This window comes from Hippopotamus amphibius, chromosome 1 (assembly GCF_030028045.1).
Source record: "Hippopotamus amphibius kiboko isolate mHipAmp2 chromosome 1, mHipAmp2.hap2, whole genome shotgun sequence".
NCBI lineage: Eukaryota > Metazoa > Chordata > Mammalia > Artiodactyla > Hippopotamidae > Hippopotamus > Hippopotamus amphibius.
The window spans coordinates 69,947,763-69,972,615 of record NC_080186.1 but is presented as its reverse complement, the minus strand read 5'-3'; the positions used below and the strand labels follow the sequence as shown (position 1 = coordinate 69,972,615).

Sequence of the window (24,853 nt, the reverse complement as noted above, 5' to 3'; positions counted from 1 at the left end):
AGCCAATGACAGCTCTCAATTACAGAAGTTAGCACTGTTTTCTGTTCACTATGAAAGCAGGAGTTCACGTTCAAACAAGAAACTGTCATTCAACAGAACAAATCAGGTCAAGAGAATCAACCATGTAATACAATAACAGATAGGAGGCTGTGTTCACATGAAGAAAAACAAGAACGAAAATAACAATCCTCATTTCCTGGGATATAATACTGATGGCAAGATTTCTAGGTAATCATTTAATTCAGTTTAAAGACTTCCAACACAGAACACTGTTAGGAAGTAAATGTTCAGCACTATGTAAGTGATGTAAGGTAAGTACTATATGTAAGACAAACTAGAAAAACAGTTTTTAATTTCCTCTAGAATTTACTGCAGTACCGTGTTACAATAATAAAAGCAGATCATTCTTAACGTGTAAATTCATTTATTAATTTAAATAAAAATATATGATCAACACCATACAAACAGATAATTCTAAATCTACTTTGAAGCTGAATCATCAATAAGTATCTATTTGAAAACTATACATCTAGTACCATATTATACCAAAAATAAGGCTGCTGTCCTCACAGAGTATAAGGATCATTGGTAATCAATCATTAACCTAGTGAATGTCATAATATATTGGACAATACTGGAAGACTAGCACATTTCTCTGGACATCACTTATGTTGCCCTTCTGACAGACTTGTAGATCTAGACGAGATTAGTTCGGAAAAGAAGTCTCATTTAGTCCAGAAAATCTTCAGAGTCCAATATAGTTCTGGGCTAATCAGAGACTAAAGAACCCTTATAAGGTTCTTTTTTTTTTTTTAAGATCTTTTAATGTGGACCATTTTTAAAGTCTTTATTGAATTTGTTACAACATTGATTCTGTTTATGTTTTGGTTTTTTGGGCCTAAGATACGTGGGATCCTAGCTCCCTGACCAGGGAACGAGCCTGCACCCCTGGCCAAGTCTCAACCACTAGACCACCAGGGAAGTCCCTATAAGGTTTTTATAACGAAGTAGGCTTGGGAATCAAGCAGTCTTATTCTGAATTAGTGTTTTAGTCAAAGGTATGGAATCAACGATCAAGTAACAGGGATTTCTGTAATGTCCCCCAATGCCAAGTGACCCCTAATTTTCTGTTTCCTACTACGATGATTCCTTGATGAGGGGCAGAAGGCATAAAGAATACTGCCAGCTATAAAATAAACTGCACTCCAATGTCTATGATCATTAAAGATAAATCTTTTTTTTTTAAATATAAGAAACGCACTGAATCAAATGAATGCTAATTAAAGCAAATGTAGTGTACGTAAAACTGAGGTAAGAAACCTCTAATTACACAGGAAATCTATGGAAGGATTAATCAGTTTAAGAGAAGAATCATTTTTCCAGCAGCCCCACTGCTATGAATGATATCTTCATGAGCCTGGGCCACCTTCTCCAACGGATACTGGGGACCTATTACTGGTCTCAACCAACCAACTTCCATTCCGGCTTGAAGGGCTGCTGCAAACTGCTGAAATTCCTCCTGAGGGAAAGACAAAGTTTTTTAAATAGAGGAACACACGACAATCTTCAGAAGCATTAAAAATTTTCAGAATCTAAGAGAGCATTAAGAGTTTCTCACAAATGTGTGGCTTTTGTCAACTTGTCCAGAACTACAAAAAAGTGGTTTTCCATAGGCTAACCATCAGTGCAATTTGTCTGTGGCAGCCTCAGTTTACAAAATACCTACTGTCCTGAAGTAATCAATAATTATTAATAGTATCTCCTTTCTCTTTCATAAGTGCCCTGGCTTAGAAAAAAAATTATATTGTCACCCTAGTTATCTTCCAGGGATTAATCCTTAACCCACTTAGATAATTAACTTTAATATATACTTAAATTTTCAGTCTGCCTGACTAGGTAAATTTTATCAACGTTTAAGTTACCAAAATGAGAATCACTTCTTTTCCTACCTTGGTGGATGAATAGAGAGCAACTCCTATTATGCTAGATTCCTTTGCCATGGTGTCCCGTGGGTTTATTTCAACAGGACCTCTGCTGCCAACAACCTAGTATGAAAAACATGCTTATAATTAAAAGATTACTGCAAAATAGTGTTAAATTATGACAAAACTGCAAAGTGGTAAAAAAAAATGAAATACTTACTATTACTCTCCCTCCATGTGACAAGAGATTCAAATCTTTGCTAAGATTTACATTAGCTAACATTTCAATAATCACATCAACTCCTTTTTCACCAACAGATTTCTATATAATATAAAAAAATGCAGAGTAGATTAGGAAAATAAAAAAGCTGTTATCATACTCCCATATATTACAGAAATGTACTTCAAATGACAGAAGATGTTATATTTTAAAGACTAATAATGCAAATTTTAAGATTAATTATATAGTGATGCTGTAATTCCAAGGTACTAGCTACAACATCTAAAATGATAAAGGTCTGTATTAAATAAATTGCTATAATGAAATAAAATATGTCCAAAATTTTCAGATGCTTAGACTCAACTTGGCTATAAAGTACTTTTTCCTTAGCTGAAAATTTTCTATCTTCAAAATGTACTTTGATAGAGAAAGAATCAACAGATCAAAAATCCAAAACTGAGCATTGGGGACTCCCATTTTTATTAAAAAACAGACAACAAAAGAAAAAAAATCACTGGCTGTTTGGTATTGCAGGATTGTACATGTGTGCGTTCAGTTTTGTTCTAAGTGGTTTACAATCATCTTGGCACACTACTTCTTTTGGGCTCTCAGATGTTGGTGGTTCTTAAATAAGCTATACATATCTATCTATCTTATATTCATTTATTTTAACAAAACACTGAATACCTGTGTCAGGCATTGTGTGAGGCACCAGGAATGCCAAGATGGATACAAAGAGCTCAAAACAAAGTGAGGAAGATGGAAAACACTACAGTCATAGCTGTGATGTGATGGGCTAAGTACTGTATTAGCAGAAATAAACCATAGGTTACAGAGGGAAAAAAAGTTACAACTCTGATCACCTGTAAAGGTCAGCGAAAATTCCACAAAGATGATGACCTGGGCCCTGAGGGATGAGTAGGGGTTCCTTAAATAAAATAGAAGGAAGAGGGGGCAAGGGGAAGCTAGACATGAGGCAGTCAGTCTGGACAGAAGAAACAGAAAAGCAAAGATATAGGGACTGAGAGTTCAAGCTGAAACTGGAAAGTGGCCCAGCAGAACTGAAGTGCATATTTGGGAAAGAGATGGGGGGGTGGGGAGGGAGGAAGGGTGGAAGACAAGAGACTGCAAATAGGTTCAGACTGTGAAAATACATCAAATGCCACATTAAAAGACTGGACTTTTGGGGGGCAGGTGTTCATTAATTAATTCTTGTGCCAGACCCTGTTTTAGACACTGGAGGTACAGCAGGGGACAGGAAAGACAAAAATTCCTGTTCTCATGGAGCTCTCATTTCAGTTATTTCTGAAGTCTTTTTTCCTTCTTTTTTTTAAACAGAGAACCAAAAACTCTGGAGACAGCAGAGAAGACAGAAGGGGACATTAGCTCAGCTCTCAGTCAAGGCTGGCGAGGATAAGGATGAAACGAAGTCACAATGGTGAAGGGAAAAGAGAAACAGAGACACATTTGAAAGTCATGCCAGAGATGAAACTGATAGATGAGGTGACCAATTTGATGGGGCAGGAGGGAGAATGGTGACTAAATGACAGGAACAGGAAATGAAATGTGGGTTTCTGTCTTGGGGGACCTGGTAAGTGACAATGTCTAGCAGGCTGATGGCGTGAAGGAATGAAATGGGCCAGAGATAGTGTTGGAAACCAGCAGTATAACAGTGTATATGAGATGGATCAGGATGGAGTTGTAGCACCAGAAGATGAGAGACCCAGGAGAAAAACTTAAGGAATACCAACATTTAAATGAAATGAAGAGGAAGGAGACTGAAAATGAAGTGAAAGAAGTGAGAAGAGAATCAGCTTCCAGGAGGTGTGGTCAGGATCAAGCAGGATGAGAACTGAGCCAAGAGCAGCTGACTGGTAACTAGGGGCTCATCAGCGCGCCTGAGAAGCCGTGTAAGTAGCTGGCCGGGGAGCGAAACCGCAGTGGGAGGTAATGTACTAAGAGCAGTACGTACCCCCTACTTTTTCAAGAAATGTGGTGGTAAGGGAGGGAGGGGGAGATAAAAGGTTAAGAGAATGTTTTTGGAGAATGAGAGAGACTTAAGCAGAAGGAATCAGTAAAAGAGATGGAAGCTACAAGGCCTCATGGTCTTAAAATTAGACTGTAAAACAAAAACATATTCTTAAAATAACTGACCATTTTTCATCTTTGATAATGGCATCAGGAGTGCACACTCAAATCAATCTAGGTTCCCTCAACATACAACAAAGGAGTGCCTTTACCTAGTTTTTTGGCAAGATGATTTAGTGGTAATAAACTCTCACTCATATTTTCCCTCAGTTTGTAATGGCCTTGTTTACACAGTAATCAGTACCTGGAATACCCTAATTCCTTCTCAACATGAGCAAGTAGTTTGAGGATTAGCAAAGTAATCAGTGTTTAGTAAATTGCTCCTACAGCACAAATGGAGAACTTCAGAATCTGCTTTAATTCTGTTGCAGCAATGGAATAGATGCAACAATAACCAAACTCTACCTCACTGCTTTGGATGAGTTAGTGATTACTCCCCCAAAGCATCTAGTAAGCAAATAAACTTCATTCCCTAAGCTAGAGAGATTCAGTTTCTAATCTATGGATAACTTCTCTTCTATGGAAAATTTATACCAATAGAAATTATATTAAGAACACCTTTTTGTTGCCAAAGGTGGGGTTAGGGGGTTGGTGGGTGGGTGAAATGGGTACAGGTGGGATCAAAAGGTACAAACTTCAAATAACAGTTGTAAAATAAATAAGTCATGGGGATGTAATGTACAGCACGGTTTCTACAGTTAATAGTACTGTATTATATACTTGAAAATTGCTAAGAGAATAGCTCTTAAAAGTTCTCATAACAAGAAAAAAAATGTATGGGGCCAAATGTTAACTAGACTTATTGTGGTGATCATTTCACAATATTTACTTTCTATATATATATAAAAGCCTCACAGCTGCAAATACAAAGCTGTGGCTTTACTTAAAATGTGATTTGCATTAAAGAGTACCACTTTTTATAGCTATAAGCCTCTAGAGAGGCTGTACTTTATTTAGGAAAAATAAACACGACAAATGATAGTGAAGGTCTGAAAATTAGACATCTCTGCTTTTTAAATTAATTAAAACTTTAAAACACCCATAGGTAAAACAAACAACTTTAAGAGTAGTTGATAAAAGAACTTACAAAAGAACATTTTACTTTTATAGAATTATAGAACAATTTTACCTTAATTTTATCAATATAATTAGCTTCTTTGTGATTAAACACTTCGTGGGCTCCATTTTGTAAAACAATCTTTTGTCCTTCCTCAGTACCAGCTGTGCCCCAAACCTTTAAGCCGTAAGCTCTAGCAATTTGGCACGCTGCTATTCCAACCTGAAAAACAAAATATAGCCCAACAGTTTTAGATCCTTTGCATCCCTGAAAACACTGATTAAATACATATAATGAACTTAAGGTTCTCCTAGGTTCTAGCCTATTGTTAAGAAGTTTAAGAGTCTAAACAAAGAAATAAGAACAATAGCTAAATTACTGAGCATTTATAATATGCCAGGTATTACACTCAATACTCTCTATGTATTGCTTCATTTCATCCTCACAATAAGCCTATGAAGTAAATATTGTTATTCTCCCTGGTCCACAGATGAGAAAACCGAAGTTTATATAGATGGAAACAGGAGCTGGACCAAATCAGACTGCAGAGCTTGAGTTTGTAACCACTGCACAAAATGTTCACTTAGCATCTACTTTGTGCAGAAGATACAGGCTTTAAAGATGATCACAATGTGCTCACTGGCTTCATACTTTAACTGCACATACAAAATACCACATAGCAAAGTAAGCCCTCTACCACTCAAGTGGAAGAGACAAGTAAGTACATGGACAAATTATTCATTAATATGAAGAACATTTATTATTTACTATGTGGACATGGTTCTTCATGTGAGAAACACATTCTAAGGAAGGGGGAAGATAACAATCACATGAACAAATAAATGAATAAAGTAAATTCAGAAAATGAAAAGTACTTGAAAAAATAAAATAGCCTATTAGATTATAAAGAGATAGGGAAAGGGGCCAGTTAGGTCATCAGGGAAGGCCGCTCTGAAGAGGCAAGACCTGAATGACGTGAGGGACAAACGCGTGACAGTCCGGGAAGCCTGCGGGAGAATGTTGGAGGCAGAATGGTCATGGCTATCCTGCTGAACCAGTGATGAGCTTGGGGCCTTCAAAGATCAGAAGGAGGATCAATGTGGCCTGAGGGCGGGACACGTGGGAGAGCAGATGATGAGGCCAGAGGGGCACAGAGAGGCCAAGGCACACAGGGCCTTGGAGCAAAAGGCTGTGGCTTATATTTAAGAGCCATGCAGAACTACTGGAGAGTTTAAGCAGGAGAGGGACAGGATCTGAATTAGGTTTTTAAAAGAACGTATCAACTATGTGAGAGGCAAAAAGAAGGTGGGCGAAATGGGAGCAAGAAGAGCAGGCCTTCCTCATGGACTGAAGGTGGGAGGTGAGGAAAAGAGAAAAATCAAGGATGTCTCCCAGGTCTTTGGCCAGATTAACTGGGATGAGGAAGATTAGAGAGGATCAAGTGTGTGAGAGCATCAAGAATTCACTTTGAACATGCTGAGCTCACCTAACTGAAGATGTTCAGTAATCAGTTGAATATGGGTATGGGCTTGAAAGAGTTCAGAATTGGAAACATACATTTGAGATTCATCAATTTACAGATGGTATTTAAAGCCATGGGACTGGATGAAATCACTAGAGCACTAGATAAATGTGCTTAGTATACAGGAGAAATAAAATTATTTTAGGAATATAGATAAAAGCAATTCTTGAAATTGCAAAACTAGGAAATATACGTTTGATCCCCTGACAAATGAATGGCACAGACAAGGGTCACAAACATTTAGAGCCAGATTTCTCAAACTGGGCACTACTGGGCTGGGGAATTCTCCGCGGTGGGGGCTATCCCGCCCGGTGAAGGATGCTTAGCAGCACGCCTGGCTTCTATGCACTGGATGCCAGACCCCTTCATCCAGTTGTGATACCCAAAAGTGTCCCTAGACACTGCCAGATGTCCCCGAGGGGGAGAAGAGATGATACAAAATTACCCCTTATTGATAATTACTGATTTAAAGGAAGGCAAAATGATTATGGATTGGGCATGATAGAAAAGAATTAAGGTGAAAACTAATGATGCAAGCTAATTAAAATTGCAACAGAATCACAGACTCCCAGGCTTGAAATAGACCTTAAAGACTGTATGGCATATGGGAGTGATGAGCCTGAACCCACTTGGGTTATGGTGAGGATTTGTTTGATTTAACTAAAACAAACACAGGGAACTCTCTGTCTACTGAGTGCAACAGACATTCAATTCCATGAAATAACAATACACTTTGTGGTTAGCATGACTGACTTTTGCTACTTTGATTTTTCAATTAAAAACAGCGCTTCTAATAAAACCACATTTTAATCTAAGAGTTAATGTAAATATATCTCCTTATGCTCTAACTTCTTCAAAGGGGCACTCAACAGCTATTTTAAAGGCACCATTTATTCTATTCTTATCAACAGTTATACTAACAATATTCCCTCAATAGATTATATACCATTCTGTGTCAATTATTTTTTCTTCTATTTATTTTGTTGACACTAAAATAGGGCACTTCCCACCAACATATCTGGATAGCAGCTGTGTTCATAAATTCTACACCATTTTAAATACACAACATAATCCCAAAGGAATTTGATTTAAATGAGGACAGAAAGTACAAACAGAAGCAAGACAAAACCCAGCACTGTCTCCCTCTGATAGGGCAGGGAGGATCAGAAGCGCTTCACACACCAGGCCACCCGCCTATCCTTGCCAGCCAAGGATTTAACAAACTCAGCCAGCACAGAGAACAGTGTGGATTTTGCCTTTTAAAAAAAATCATGGTGAAGTGACCTGGCTTTTTAGAAGAGGGTAAAGGGAATAAAAAGAGATTTTCTTTAAACTCTTCTCTCCCCTTCCTACTGAAATCTCTCCCTTTGACACAGAGCACAAGGTTAGCTCTCTGAAAGCCAAAGCAATTTAAATAAATGCATGGTTGACAGATCCTTTAGTTACTTAGGGTTAAATTTAATTTAACCCCCAAACACCCACTTTGGTGACACTAAACAATGGGAGTTTTTGACAAGGTGTATCTGTCATATTTTCTCAAGCCCCAGAAAGACAATCTTGGTGTATTTCAAGTAAATTGTCTGATCTGTAAAATCCTTCAGAATTGATTCATTGAAGGTACACAGGAAGCTGAGTGTGAAACCTGGTGATACAACCACATAAAGTAACAGATGCGCAGAGGTCTGAATTCTCTGTATCATCTGGCCACTTTTCGAGGTAAATTCACATTTCCAGGATGCCTCGCATCATTGCGGGAACAATGTGTCATTAATAGGTTTCATCTTCTCTCCATCCACGCTCTGGAATACACAGTGTCCTGAAAGGGTTAACCAGCTTCCTCAAGGTGAGCCACCCAGGCCCTGTATTTTAATTTTATTTATTTATTATTTTTGGGGGGGTACACCAAGTTCAATCATCTGTTTTTATACACATATCCCCGTATTCCCTCCCTCCCTTGACTCCCCCTCCTGTATTTTAAAAATGCGAAATCTTGTCTCCAAAATTTCTAAAGCCTCTACAGGCAGGATAGAGGTCATGTGGATTTCTTGCTAAATTCCAACCTCAGAGCTCTAACTTTTCCTCTAAGCTTCTCGGAGGCAGATGGACAGCCAGCTTCTTGAAGAGGTTTCTGACAGGCTTGCGTTCACTGTAGGGCTGATTTCATAGGTTCTGAGTCCCCCCCACCCCCACCCCCATTAGCATTGTAAGCCGTGGGTTGTGGTGTGAAGGACACAGCTGTATACTCTGCACTCCACGAATGTCATCAAAGCGCAGCAGGCGCGGAGGAAGGGAGCTAGAAAGGAGGAAGAACTCACAGTGTGCCTTTGCAGTGCTGTCTGGGGCAACCGAGGTAAAGCTCTAATGGGCCTTAGTTTTCTTATCTAAGGGAAGGTGGAATTTATATTAACCTTAAAGAACTGTTTAAAATTCTAAATAAATATTCTTGTAACATTCGCTACTTGAGAAAAACAAAGCCAGTTTATCTTGGTCCATACCCAACACAGGTGGAAAACCTACTGCATACGTTTTGATCAGGTAATCTGTTGAATTTATTAACCAAGAAATGCTAAACTAATGACAGGGAATCACCGTCAGAAGACAGAATTTAAAGAAGCCTCACTACAAAAAGGAAAAAAGCACCCTTGACTATATTTATAAATTTGTCTTTTAAAAACAACTTAAAGAAATACAATGTGAAACCCACAAATGTCAGCTCTTTTAAAAATAAAAAAAAATAAAAAAATAAAATACTTACTCCTCCACTAGCCCCATGAACCAGAACACTTTCTCCAGCTTTCACACGGGCACTGAAAAAGAAAGCACAGGTTCATCGCCTGACTTTGGAGCTAATTAAGCTCAATGTTTGTCATCATTCTTAAGAAAATTCTACCCTCAGTTCAACCAACACTTACCCAAAGAGGAAACATCCTGATATACAACCCAAGATATTCTCCAAGCTCCGCAGGACCAAACAGTGGTTCTTCCGAGCCACAGATAAAAACAAACCTTCAATTCATTTTCTCATTCAACAAATGTTTATTGGGAGTCTACCCTGGGCCAGGCACTGCTGGGATGCAGGGATCATGTTATCATGCAACTGTCTAAGAGGCCTTGTAGGTGTGTTAAGTGAAATTACTTCACCTAGAGGAACTGGAGTCTCCCACTCAATCCCACAGAAACTGTCTCAAAACGGGGTCATTATAGCTCAGTCTTTATTCCACAGTCCAGAGTAATATCCAAGTAAACACAGCAGCTACTGTCTTCCTTCTCCATGCCTTTGAACATCTGGCTGCACAGCCTCCAAGCCCTCGTTTCAGAAAGCAATGCTGAGTCAGCGACGGCAGGAGAGTAAGAAAATACAATAAATACTGTCACACAGGTTCCCTTGTCATCCCCTAAAATGTCCAGACCAACCCTTTGGTGAAATGACATATTCTTTTTACTTCTGGTTCATACCACTACTTTTCTATTACACTGAAAACAAGGAATGTGCAGCAAGACAGAGAGGGACGCCTTATCATTTCAGATGGACACATGCTGATGTCACAAGCCATCAATGGCTGTGTGATCCAGACCTGACTCTCAGGAAGGACCCCTTACTAACCAGGACAATAGGAGGTGGCCACCCTGTACAGACGGTATGTTCACTCTGGGAATAAGAATAAAGTAACCTGGAGTCCTGCTCAAGGCCCTGTGTCCACAGCTGACAAATGGCAATTGTGAGTCAGTAAATGAAGTGTCTCCAAAATGTTTGCTTAGAGATGGGAGTTGAGGGCAGTGAGTTAAACTGAGGGTTTGGAATGATAAACTGAGATAGCTATTACCAAAACACTCAGACATTTTAGAAAGTAAAACACAAATGTAAGGAAACAGGATTACTGATGTTATGTTATGGGTCATGAAAAACTTCCCAATGATTTCTTTAAAATCTTGTAAACAACTCCTCACACACTAAGCACAGTCTCCTAAACCCCTGGGCTTGCAGTGGGTGGAGAAAAAGCAGGCTAACCCTCTCCCAGATCCCTGTAGCTATGAGCCTTCTATCCTTGCGTAGGGACACTGTGATGGTTGATTTTATGTGTCAACTTGGCAGGCCCACGGTGCCAGATACAGGTCAAACATTCTGGATGTTTCTGTAAAGGTGCTTTTTTGGGTGAGATTAACCTTTAAGTCAGTAGACTCTGAATAAAGCAGATCATCTTCCATGATGTCGATGTGCCTCACCCAACCGGTTGAAGGCTTCCTAAAACAAGATGGACTTCTCCCAGAGCAGGAAGGGATTCTGTCAGCAGACTGCCTTTGGACTTGAACGGCTACTCTCCCCGGGCTCTCCAGCCTGCTGACCTCCCCATCAGATTTTAGACTCACCGAGCCTTCATAAATCAACCCATCAATATACACATTCTGTTGGTCCTGCTTCTCTGGAGAACCCTGACTAGTAGTCCTCTACACCTTGGGCCCATGGCAGGCCTGGAGTGTGTGGCCTGGCCTTCTGTGCTGCTGTAGTATCCCCTCCTAGTCACTGAAGAAGGCTAGGCTAGGACCTGGCACACAGACTTCCTCCTCTGCCCCAAATCCAGCCCCAACCTGGGAGATTTCAACATTCACGGGAAGAAAACCTCACATCACAATTCCTGAATTCTCCTCCACTTTCACCACTCTCTCCCTACCCCTGGTAACCACCCCTAACCATTCTACCTGAGAAATATCAGACACTAATAACCAATACTAATCTCCTATCCTGATTCTGTAAGTCTATATTCTCTCAAAACTTCTTCTTCAGCTTCACAGAGATTGCTGTCTCTCAGCTGCTCCTTTTCTGCCCTCTGGCTGCTCCTGGCCTCACTTCCCTCTCTAGTCAGCCCGGACCCCATGGTACCTTGCCCCAACTTCTCTCTCTCCCTCTCCAGTACTCTCATTTCCTTGACACTATGTCAACTGTCACTAATATTCCAGCCCTGGATTAACATTACAATCTAACTTCCTGGATAACTTATCCAAATGACTAAGTACCACATGGCCATGCATTTTGGTACCACTGCAGTTCTGATTCTCGCAAGATTACCTTGCCTCCTATTTAGTTATGAAAAGTGAGGCAATCACATATGAGTGCCTTCAACACCCCGCCTCCCTGACCACAAACTTTCCATAATTACACCATAATCACCTCTTTCGGGCTTAACAGACGATTTCTCCTTTCGATCTGAAGCCAATCTCTCTCTCTCTGTCCTAAGTCCTCTCCTTCTTGCCTTGCGCAGGATCTTGTTCCATCTGCCACTCCGCCCTCTCTTCCAAGCCGCCCATCTCTCCCTCTCTGCTACATCCTTTTTCAGCTATAAACACGTCCAAGTTCTGTCCATCCTTAAAAAACACCCTCTGTTCCCACACTCTCTTCAAGTATTCTTCTACCCCCTCCTTCCTGTCTCACCCCATTTTTAAAAGTAGTCTCCATTCAAGAATCAATTTCCTTTTCCTTCCTCAACCCACTCGATCAAGCTGCCGTCCACCACTCTACTGAAAATGACCTGACGAAAGCCACCAATGACCTCCTAACTGCTCAGCCCAACTGTTATTTTTTTTTCCCAGCAGCCCTCACAGCTGCGTTTGACAGCTAGCTTCCCTCTTTGGTAGCAACATCAACTACCACCCCTAACACTATGCACATTGACTGAGCACTTACTCTGTGCTACGTGCATATTAAGGGCTTTACATGCATTACTTCATTTAATTCTCACCACACCCCATGAGGTACATGCTATTATTATCCATGTTTTTCAAATCAGTAAACTACAGTTGAGACAGGAAAGCAAGTGGACCAGAAGTAGGTAGAGACACTACTATAACCTAGGTCTTCCTGTCTTCAACACCTACGAGTTTAACAGATGTTTAACAGACATGGTGACGTCTAGACTCTCTTGCCTTTGGGACACACTCCCTTTGGTTCCCGTAGGACTCTGTCCCCTACCTCTGACCACACTCCTAAATGTCAATGCTCACTAAGGTTCCAGTCTCACTCCACTGTTCTTCTCATGCCCTGAGGAAGTTTAAATGATTTTCATTTTGTCAGCTCTCTCCCCATGCTGACAGCCCCAAATTTATACCTCCAACCTTCAAGCTTCAGACTCTTTTATCTGATAGGCTGCTGGACTTCTCCATGACAATGTCTGTCTTAGTTACACATCCAAAACTGAACTCAGTTTCCCTTTGAAACTTTTTCCTCCTTCTCTTTGTCACGTTAAACATTACCCAAGTTTAAAGCTTTAAGTATTCTTAAGCTCTTTCCCTCATTCTCCACATGCAAACAGCCACCAAATATTTCTGATTTTACACGCTAAATAGTTGTCCTTTCCTATCCATTTCCATCACAACCCTTGCTCTGGCCCTTAAGTATTTGCCTAGGGGGTACTTCTGTAAGACCCTTCCATCTCTTTCTCCATTCCTGTCATCAAATCCATCCTCCCAGCAGATAGGTGATCTTAATAAAATACAAATATGACAATATCCCTCTCCTGAATAGAACACTGCATGACCCCCAACCCCTTACAGAACAATGTGTGAGTGCTATACTCTAGCTTTTTACAATCCGAAGCCTGCCTATTTGATAATGGCAGCTAACTTTTACGGAGATTACTATGCTCCAACCTTATTCTTCACCACTCTTTGCCTTGAAATCTCCTATCCAACAAAAGCAAATTGCTATAGCTCTTCTCCCCAGATGCCACGATGTTTGCCCCCACACCAACTATCTCCATTGTCTAGGATGCCCTCCCCACTCCCAGCTACCCTTCCCCAGGATAATTCCCTCTGACCCTTTTCAAATACCTAGGGAATTTAATTAAAATACAGATTTTCACACAGCAGCCATGGAAACTGACCAGTGGGTCTAGAGTAGAGCCCTTTAACTGTACTTTTAAGCAATTAGTTTCTGCAGCTGGATAACAAGATTTTTAAACCATGGCTTTAAAATAATCCAAGTCTCACATCTTTCCAGGAAGCCCTACTTCATCCCCACAGGCACATTCCTCGTGATCCCATAAATCCCTACGCACATCTCTACCACTGTCCTTTCCACATTATGTATCAGTATTATTACTCTTAGACTGTGAGCATCCTGAAGACAAAGGCAGTGTTTTGCTTTTCTTTTATTCTTCAGTGATTAAAACAATCTCCCAAATTAGCACAGTTTTTGCTCTGTAAACCTTAATGGTAACCAAATGGGAACCAAAAATGACCAGCGGGTGGTAGGAAACATACATTATATATTATCTTCCTCCAATGAATATCGCCCTCCTCTGGTGCCAGTTACAAAGCTGACAGAGTGTGTTATTACCTGTGGAGCAGAGCTCGATAAGCAGTGAAATACGGGATCCCGACGGCAGCCCCCTGTTTAAAGTCCAGCGTTTCTGGCAGCAGGTACACAGTGTGATCGGCTGCCAGCGCGTACTCTGCGTAGCCCCCAGAGATCGTGCTGGTAGTGAAAACTCTGTCACCCTTCTGGGAAAGCAATAAATTCATAAACGCAGGGATTAAAAATGATGTCACCATGGGTACAATCCTTTATAATGCAACCTTTCTTAACAAGAAATAAATGAGTATTTATATACTGTTTTCCACATCCTAAGGTCTCATAAAAATAACGGTAAAATACTGAACATTCCTAAATATTTTATTAATGGGAAGTAGTAAGGAGAAAAATCAAGGGAAATAGGAATGATAAGAGAGAATATCCAGCACGGTCAAATGACGATGGTGATAACTGACCTTTACTGAGAGCTTGCTATGCCAGGCACTGCACTAAGTGTCAAATGCACATTATCGACTTTGATCTGCACAACGGCTTGTGAGGAAAGTACCTTCATTATCTCCCTTTAGATAATCCCACTACACAGATGAGGAAATCTGAGGCACAAACAAGTTCAGTAATTTGCTCAGATCAAGCCGTTAGTAAATGGCAGTTATTATTTTTTTTTTGGTCCAAAATACTAGGGAGAAGAAACAAAATGTAAGGTTTCTGCCACACACCAAACACCTGTTCTAAATCCTTTCCATAGATTTGTTCCTGTATTTCCCTCATTTTTCATGCATACACCAAAAAGCATGCGACTCCGCCTGGATCCCGACAGCAAAGATGAGCCAGGCCAGGTGTCTTCACCTGTCACAGCACCAGAACCATAACAAACTCTCAATAAACGTCTGCTGGGTCCTTGTTACTGGAAAGCAGATGTGTAACTGCGAATAAGGTAAGACACCATGCAAGCACTACAGGCCTGCTCAATGTGACCTGTACACTAGGGAAATTAGACTGCCTCTCCTAACTCCTATTTCTTAAAAAAAAAAAATAATAATGTAAATATTCTTTGGAATAAGCAGAACATTAAGGCAACAACTCTCAATATACTTTAATTCGCGCTGTAATAAAGCACTATGCGGTGGGGTAGAGACAAAAAAGGTTCAAAAGGCATCTAGGAGTCAAAGACAAGCATCACTGCTTAACAGGGTGCCTGCAGATGGTCAAGTACGACTAATCTGAGACTGATCCTGTCTTTACAGCTTAAAAACACATTGCATTGATTTCAATATAATTCAAACCTGTTCTAAGAATCCACCACGGAAAGTAGCACTTTGAGTTCTGTGATGGATATTAACAGCAAGACACTCTCCCTAATCTCAAGTTTCTTAAACTCTAGGAAGAGGAAAAAAAGAATAGAAATAATTACAAAGCAAAGCAAATATGATGAAACATGAAAGATAGGCACAAGAAAAAGAAAAAGAGTTATTTCTAAGTTGAAGGAATCAAGAACACCTTCACTCAGAAGCTAGAATTTGAGATAGGCCTTGAAGGATAGGCCAAGGTCTTGGAAACTAGAAATGGGACGAGTCATTACGGGTGAGGGAAACAAGGTAAGTCAAGGAACAGTGGCAGGAGTAGGTGCTGAGAAATCACCAGTGTTCATTCCCAGTGAATAAGTAGTTTAATGTGTGGAATGTAATAGTTTCAGGAGATAAAATGAAAAGAAATGAAAGCTGGAGAGTAAAAGCCCTTGAACCCATGTTTATAAGTTTCAGTTTAGCTCTGCCAAGCAGAAGAGCCAACATGAACAAAGACACAGAGATAAAGAGCATGGGATATTCAGGGAAGAACACACAGTTCTTACTAAAGAATAAGCTACAGGGTGAGAAGGAATCGGAGATGAGAATGGAAAGACAGAAAGAAGGAGCACGAAACAGTCTTCTTTCATAACATAAACAGTTCCAGCAATACCCTGAAATCTATTAAGAATTAATGCAAGAATTAAAACAGGTGTAAAACAATCATAAGTACATTTTAGAAGATCACTCCTTACAGAGCAAGAACAGATTCGCAGGGGAAAGAAGGGAGGGTGGTATGTAAGACAACCCAAACTACACTACAGGCAGTGGGGAGGAAAAGAGGAGAAAGGAAACAGTTCCAGAAAGGGAGAGTTGAGTGAGGGAGAGTGACGGGAGAGATAAGCCTTGAACCCCACATGTCACCAAGACAGTCATGCGAGAGAGCAGCAGATTTACTGTGAGAAAAGATAAGCTCAGTTTTAGATACAATGAGTAAGAGGTTCCTGGAGGTTGCTGATGTGGGTCCCATGCCCTGCAACACAGCTTTCTGTGATGAGGTAAATGCTCTACATCTGCACTGTCCAATAGGGGAGCCACTAGATACCTGGGTCTATTAAGCATCTGAGGAACTGAGTTTTTAATTTTAATTGAATTTGAATTTTATTTTATTTTATTTTATTTTGAATTTGAATTTTAAATAGCCATGTGTGGCTAGTGGCTACCGTATTTGGACAGCACAGGTCCACAGCTTGTTAGAAGATTCTAAGCTAAAGATATCACACGTGATAATGGAAACCAAGGGAATGTATGAGACCATCAAGAAGGCAGAGAATACAAAAAGCAGAGTCTAAGTAGGGACGGCGAGTGCTGGGCAACACCAAGATGTGAGGAGTACTGAGAGAAAAAGAAGCTCAAAAAAGGATGTCCAGAGAGGAAGGGGGAGAGAGAAGGGGAGAATATGATGTCACAGAAGCTGAAGAAAAAGTTTTTTTTAAGAAAAAGTAAGAGGCTGTGTCAAATGTCACAGAGAAGTCAAGAGAGATGATGACATAAAAGGGCCCATTAGCTCCAGCAACACAGAGGCCATTAGTGACATGAGCAAGCATCGTCTCAGTGGAGCAGTGGGGCCAAAAGCTAGACTGCCATAGACGGAGGAGTGGAAAGGTAGGAATTTGCCCGGCTTCCTGGGCGGGGGCCATGTTAATCTTCGCTGTCTCAGTTCAGTTTTGGTAAACGTGCTGCAATAGCCGAGCAGGTCAAGGAATGACGAGGAAAGATGCTAGAACGTGAATGTACTATCCATGTTTTTTGTGCCTTTTGGCACATAAATAACCAAAGCTCTGATCACAACATTTTCACTGACTCAGTCACCTTGGTCTGAGTCACAGCTCTAAAAATGTATAGTTGACCTTGCAATTTTTTCATCTTTTACTTATTATCCAAAAGAATTAGCCTTCCCTTTATACTGTGAAACTAAATTTATAGAAGGAATAAAAAACTATGTTGGCTGTGTATTATCAAGAGTTAGGAAATAGTATAATTTCCTTGCTTATTTTCTTTCCTTACGTATTTCTGTTAAATCAAAGGATCACAGTTCAACGTGGAGACACAGAAATTACTCAGCACTTATTCCCAACAAGGCAAACAAGCAAGGTCTCTGGATGAAAGGTAATTTCTTTTTTGACTAGAGGAGTCCCCCAAGTGGCAGAAATTGTGTAATGGGGCCTTTTAAAGACTTTAATACAGGTACATTTTAAAGCTATGTTAAAATGTTAAAAAATACATATATTAAGCTAAAATAAAAAAAATTAAAAATGTAATACCTTGAAAGCTGATACACTCTCTCCAACAGCTTCTATTATCCCAGCCACATCGAAGCCAGGAGTATAGGGTAGAAGTGGTTTTCTACTGTAAGTACCAGAGCGAATATATGTGTCCACTGGGTTTATACCACATCCTTGGACTTTGATTAGAACCTGCAATGACAATGTACTTAGTTCACACAGAGCTTTAGGCATTCATTCAGCATTACACTAGGACTGCAGTGATTATGGGAGCTATAAAAATGGCAAGGAAAAGCTTACATTCCAGTTTTACAAACCAACATATATACACACTACAATATATAAAATAGATAACTAATAAGAACCTGATGTCTAGCACAAGGAACTCTACTCAATACTCTATAATGGCCTCTATGGGAAAGAATCTAAAAAAAAAAAAAGGAGTAAGTATATGTATAACTGATTCACTTTGCTGTACATCAGACACTAATACAGCATTGCAAATCATCTATACGCCAATAAAAACTTAAACAAATAAAATAAAATAAAATCAGAGTGCACTCATAAAAAGAAAAAAAAAGACAATGGTTTATGTGCTATGTTACACACATTTGGGAATAGTGGTGGAAATATCTGAGGGGATGTGTGGCAGAGACCTCTATGTACTCATCAACCCTGTTTCCTCCTCTTCCTAGGTGGTAGGAAGAATATTCTTTCCTGGATCCCTCACAGTTATGAGTAGCCAAATGAAATGTGAATGAAAGTGACGAGCGCTACTTTCAGGCCTTGCCCACAAAGACCTTCCTTGGCAATGCACATAGTGTTTCCACCCTTTCACACTGACCTAGAAGGTGTTGAAGGTGGCGGAGCCACATGATGAAAGAAATCTGGGTCCCTAAATCACTTTGGAGGAGAACTCAATCCACCAACATTTTAGAATTGTGGAATTTTGTGAATGAGAAATCATTTTCTATTGTTGAACCATTGAGATTTTGAGGCTATATCAATTACAGAAGCTAATTTTACCTCAATACAGAATGATTACTTCTGCAATAAAAGTAAGGAAAAGCCTCACAAAGGAAGCGTATTTGAGCTAGGTCTTAAAGGGTGAGTAGAAATTCTTTCAGGATAGGAGAAAAAGGATATTTCAGGTTAAAGGAAGAGTATGTGCAAAGACAGAAGGAATGAAAGGACCTCTTGGGAAAACCAGATAAAGCTTGTATTGTTACAGCAGTCTGTTGAGGAGGAATGATAAGAAATAAATCTTTGCCAAATTATGACCAAATTGTAAAAACTCTCATAGTGCTTGCTAAGGAAATTAGACGTGAGAGCCATGGAAGGTGCAATAATAAAAATATACAATTTGTATTGAAAAAATATATTGTTAAAGTCACCAGAAATGATTAAACTCTGCATTTAAATTTTCTTATATGTGAAAAAGCATGTATGCAAAAGAAAATTATTTTCCCCATGCATAAAACAAAGATCAGAAAGTCTGTAAAAGAATAACTTGTTCAAAACTACTTATGACTCCATTCAGAAAAATCCAATTAGTGTAGTGCACAAATGATTCTCAACTTCAAAAATTTTCTTATGTTATTCCTTTCCATTCATTTACTCCATTAGAGTTAGAACTACATTATCTTTGTCAGAGCTTATAGATGTAAACAGTGTAAACTCTGTCCTAATTCAATATCTTTATAAGTCACTATGAGTTTCCTTCTTTTGAACACTAACTTGATGTGCTAGAGACACACACACAGTGTAATCATTGTCTGTTCTTAAGTAATGATTTCCACCTGATGGTCTTTCGGAATTGGTATGGCAACATCTGACTGGAGTTTCAGCACTTCTGGTCCACCAAATTCAAAAACTCTAATAGCTCTCATCAACTTCTGTCCAGTCGCCATGGTGACCTAGATACTAAGAAAAAAAAATTAACATATTGTCATATTGTATCTAGGCTATCACCATGTTTTTTCCCCTGGAGGGAGAAGATCAAACAATTTTTCAAACAACAATTTAAATCATGAGCTTACCACTGATCTCATTTCATGTTTAAGGACCTTTCATCTTACAAATCCTTCAGCTACAAAGCAAAATACTTTATATTACTTCCTGCAGGGATTTAGTGCCTTCAACAAGGGAATCAAACATACACACAAAAACATCTGGATAGATGAAGCATGATACAATATCTTAGATTTCCTTTGGTGTAAGTTTGGGCTGCAACATCTTGGCAATTCTAGGGGCTAATGTAAGTTTTCTTAACATTAGATATAGATCTTTTGTTAGATTATGTAATATTTCAAATATAAAAAGAAATATAAAGAATATAATAATTACCTGCCACCCAGCTTTAACAAATCTTAACATTGCAAAAACCTAAAACGTTACAGATATAACCGAAGCCTCTTGTACCCATCCCCAAAGCCATTTGTGTCCCACAATTTTAAGAGGTGACCATTCCCATAAATTCCGTGCTCATCCTTCTCAGGCATAATGTAATACCACTGCCACATGTAACCGCACTGGTAAACAATATGCACTATTGCTATTGTTTTGCATGTTTTCAAACTTTATTTAAATTGGATCATATTGTACTGAATTCTACAACTAGCTTTTTCCTCTCAGCATTAAGCTTTTGAGATTTATCAATGTTAAAACAGTTTTATGAAGTTCATTCATTTTAACAAAGAAGTTATAAACATTAAAAACTAAAAATACTCCTTTGCATGTAATCTGTAAATCACAAAGGTAATTTATAGCTAACCTTTCTCCTCTACCACTGTTTTTTTTTTTAAGCTCTTTATTGGAATATAATTGCTTTCCACTATGGTGCCAGTTTTTGCTGTACACCAAGGCGAATCAGCTGTATTTATATATATATCCCCATATCCCTTTCCTCCCGTGATTCCCTCCCACCTTCCCTATTCTACCACTGTTAATATTGAAATGAAAAGAAAACTCAAAGTTAAAATAGGCTTAGGAAAGGTAAAGAATATTTATATGTAGAATTGGATAACTTTGGAAATCTTATACCTATAGAGATGTAATGAAAGGGCTTTGACTGATCTCCATAATTTTATTTGTATGCTATGACAATTTCTTGCAATTAACCACATCGAATACTGTTAGACTCTGCTACCACCGGGAACATCTTTGCCAACTTCTGGAATAATCATATTCACCAACCACGAGCAGCTGAAACATCAAAAAGAGTTGCAGAAACTAGGACTTGAGATGAAAGAATCCAGACTCTGATGGTACTGAAGCTCAACAGAGGACTCCTCAGGACGGCAGAGCCCACGCTAACTAAAGTGGCTTTCCACGTGTGGGGGGACTCAAAACACTTTGATAGTGTTATTAATGCAAAGTTCTTGATATAATTAATCAAAAGTTGTCATTTTAAAACCCTTTATTTAGAATGATTTAATATAGTACCTAACACAGAGGAGAAAGTAAACTCTCCATTGCTAAAAGGCTGTTTAGCAATGATCTATCCATAAGGGGAGCCCTCTTACAAAAAAAAAAAAAAAGGACGGGGGTGGTGTGTGCAGAAGCAGACATAAGCCTCACTACACTGTAGAGCACTAAGCAGTCCTAGAGTGAGAAGTCCTGTGCAGGGAGCTAGGACCAAAAAAAGGCAGCTCACGCCATACCTACCCAGCAGTCTCACTACTGTGTTTCTATTTGGGTCTTCACACAAGTTGAGTATTTCTTAGAGAAGAAAGTGAAAATATACATAAAGAAAATCAAACAGAAAAAGAAAAGATTGCACAGATCAGAGTTTTCTACTCTGAAAATAAGAACATAGTTTTTTGTGGGGTTTTTTTTTCCCTTTTTATCTTTAGCATGGTGTTGTGGAGAGAGTGTGGGCATTGGAATCTGACAGCTCCCAGTATGAATCCCAAATCTATCATTTACTAGCCGAGCGGCCTTGGGCAAGGCAGTCACTTTTTTTGAGCTTCTTCATCTGAAAACTGAGCTCCACCCTGGGTTACTATGCAAGAGACATGACAAGTAACAAGCACAGAACCTGGCAAATGTTCATTCCTATATAGAGTGATATCACGATTCCTTTCCCATCTATTTTCTCCTTTCCAATTTCTTATTCATTATAATATCTTTGGTTCTGTAATTCAATAGTCACCTTTGATTTAATTTAACAATATTTAAAGGACTCTTTGTAAAATCAAGTCCTTAGCCTCAGAGTTCATAGTCCAGAGAATCATTTAAACAAAACACTAACACCAAACATAGGTTGTTATTCATTCAACATGTATTTTTTGAACATTAACTGTAAGCAAGGCACTGTGCCAAACACAGAGAGCACAGAAGGCAAGGAGAACAAGCCCCAGCACCCCCGACTCCAGCTCCTGCTCACTCTGCCCTCATCTCCCCCCAATGAACACACACCCCATGTTAAGAGGAGTAGCTCTTTTCCTACTTTCCATACCTACCACTCCCTACCTATTTATTTCTTTCAAGCTCTTGCATCTATCTTTTCATCAACAGACATCACTAGTACCCTCAAAAAACTGTAGCAATAATAAAAGCAAAATTACCCTGAAATAGGATCTGTCAAAAATATCTAGCACATATACTTTTCCCCTCGCAGTTGGAAGAAAGGAACAAAGGAAGGAGACTCATCCTCAATCCTGCATTTAGGAGACCCCCCTGCTTCGCCCAGTACCACACCTTATCCTATGGAGCTCCTAAGGAAACGGGGCATGACCTTGACAGCTCTGACTTCTACTCTGCTTCTGGTGATCTTATTTCCCACTGAGGCTTTGCCACTATGATTGATCAGGCTCCAATCTGCACTCACTGCCTTTGAAACCCCTCAACTACCCACAGGATCATCATCTGCTTCATAATACAGGTGCTATGCTAAAAAAGTAATAAAAATAATAAAATAATACAACATACTAATAGTAATTACAATTCTTAAACTCTTGCAATACCTGATTTCTTCTGAAAAGCACATCTTTCACGTCCATTGACATAATTTTCATAATAGGCAGAAAAGCAAGTTATTAAAACCACCATTAAATTGTATGCAGAAGTGGAAATAAAATCACCGTCCATCTTATGGATGGAAAACATTCAAGGCGTTAAGAGACTCATCAGGATCAAACCGAAGCAGAGCTGGAACCCAACACCTTAAATGTCGTTAGCTGTTTCTTTCCCCTTACTATAAAATCCTTTTCATCTCACCCTTTGAAATGTTGGCATAAAGGACCTTTAATTTCTTAGAGATAGAATTTACAATGATGATAGTGAGACAGACTGAGCTAGAAATATGAAATTCAACTAACCTGCAGGTAGTGTTACATATTTTATGATTAAGGCATCTGCTTTGAGTCTGAAATTTTTCAAATGCCTATAAGTTAAGGGATCCACTAGAGATTCTATCAGGAAAACTAATAATTTCCCTATCTGTAAAATGCGGCCAATGTCCCCCAGCATAGGATCCCTATAAAGATGAACTGCAACAGCACATGGTGAGTGCTTCAGAGCACGCCTGACATGCTGTAAGCTCTATTATTCAGAGTAAATCATTTGCAATCAGCAGCAGGCTTGTCACACTGCTTGTGTCTTTTAATTAAGCTATATTTCAAGTAGTTTTTTGGTTTTTATCAAATAGGTTTTTCTGTTTATCAAATATAAACTTTAAAGAATTAGAGCATCTTGGTTCAACGTTTGGTTTTACTTTTTACATATGAAAGGTTGCCAACCATACTTTGCAAATGGAGGAAATACAGAATTTAAAATTCTTCCTCAGTGATCATTTCCAAGCTACACTTGAATCCATTTGGTTTAAATGAAAATTAAAGGGATAGGGAAAAAGCTGGAAATATATTTTCACACAGAATGAACAAATCAATTCACAAAGCCAAAGCAAAGGCATATTATAAAAGGGAACAGAAGAAATTCCCAAATAATTCTTAAATAAGAATTTCTGGCAAGAAAAAAAAACTTGGAAAGAGAATCAAACATTATAAAATGTGCTGCTGTTGATCAAGAATGACTCATGTAAGCATATTATTCTTAACCTAGGAAAAATTTTAAAAATTAAAAGCAGCCAAAGAAAAGTCTCTTCCTGGCTGTGTGTGATCTTGTTAGGTTAGTTCACTGGCCTGGAGGGGCTGAACTGGTAATTATTCTACTCAAACCCCTCCAGGTATTCTGAGGAAAAGACTGGATGGAACTAACTGGTCAGGCTGCTCCAGTGCCGGGGGAGCAGAGCTAGGCGGGATTTACGACTGCTGACCAGTCACTCACGGAGCGTCCCAGTGGTTTCAGTGGGGAATCACACGGCCATTCCCAGCAGCTGCGGACAAAGAGTCCAAACTTCAGCCTTTCAATAGTTCAATCATTAACATCTTCCTTGGTCAGTGGGATACCTCTCCTCTAGGAACTATGTAAACATTCCACGTGTGTTAACTGGGTGTTTTGCTAATTCTTTCTTTTGAAGATTCTCTAGGTGGGGGCCTTTTCGGGGAGCGGGGAAGGGGAGACGGAGAGTGAAAAAAATCTACACGTCTCTCCAGAGGTCGGATGGCAACTCTGACAGCAAAGCAGGAGGAGAGGCCGGACGGAAAGAGCCCTGGGGAAACAGGAACCCGAAAGGAGAAGTCGGCTCCTCGCGCTGGCTGTGCGCGGGGCTGACAGCCCACGCGCGCGGCCGCCGCAACCCAGAGCTGGCGCCGGGCCGGGGGGAAATCCAGCGGGGGGCCGGCAGGGCGAGCGGGGCGGCGGGAGGACGAGCGGGCGCCCCGCGGCGGGGCCCGAAACGCCGACCCTGCCAGAAGGCAAGGCTGGGCTCTCAGGGCCGCAGCTAAAGCGGCCCCGGTGATTTACGGATCACCCTGCAGCCCCGGGAGGGGAATAACTTCGGCCACGGACACTTTATTCACTGGTTCTCGGGGAGCACGGAACGCAGGACAGGGGAGCAGCCGAAACCCAGCTCGGTTCTTTTCGGACGAGCTCTGGGGGTGTCGGCAGCCTGAACTAAAGAGACGTTTAATGAAACCACTTACCCGGTTCTAGAGTGGGAAATCACAATCTGTGAGCGCTCCCTCAGGTTCCCGGGGAAGAGGGGGGAGGGCTCGGCCGTCCGCCGCGCTTTCAGCTCCGCCCCGCCCCGCCCCGCCCCGCCCCCAG

The 24,853-nt window shown here is 40.0% G+C and overlaps 1 protein-coding gene across 3 annotated transcripts; it reads right to left on the bottom strand.

The window, feature by feature from the left end:
* Nucleotides 1-358: 358 nt before the first annotated feature.
* Nucleotides 359-24,833, bottom strand: CRYZ (crystallin zeta). Of its 3 annotated transcripts, none has more exons than XM_057716039.1 (9): nt 23,972-23,991; nt 19,483-19,606; nt 17,723-17,875; nt 14,140-14,303; nt 9,565-9,616; nt 5,360-5,509; nt 2,143-2,244; nt 1,950-2,045; nt 359-1,519 (listed from the first exon to the last, which is right to left on the bottom strand). In XM_057716039.1, exons 2-9 carry the CDS (start codon nt 19,591-19,593, stop codon nt 1,355-1,357), a joined length of 993 nt encoding a protein of 330 aa, XP_057572022.1. In that variant the 5' UTR covers nt 19,594-19,606; nt 23,972-23,991; the 3' UTR covers nt 359-1,354. The 3 variants fall into 3 exon arrangements, with proteins under 3 accessions (XP_057572022.1, XP_057572014.1, XP_057572005.1); XM_057716031.1 differs by lacking the exon at nt 23,972-23,991 and adding an exon at nt 20,726-20,868; XM_057716022.1 differs by lacking the exon at nt 23,972-23,991 and adding an exon at nt 24,730-24,833 and having other exon boundaries at nt 360-1,519.
* Between the last annotated feature and the right edge of the window lie 20 nt (nt 24,834-24,853).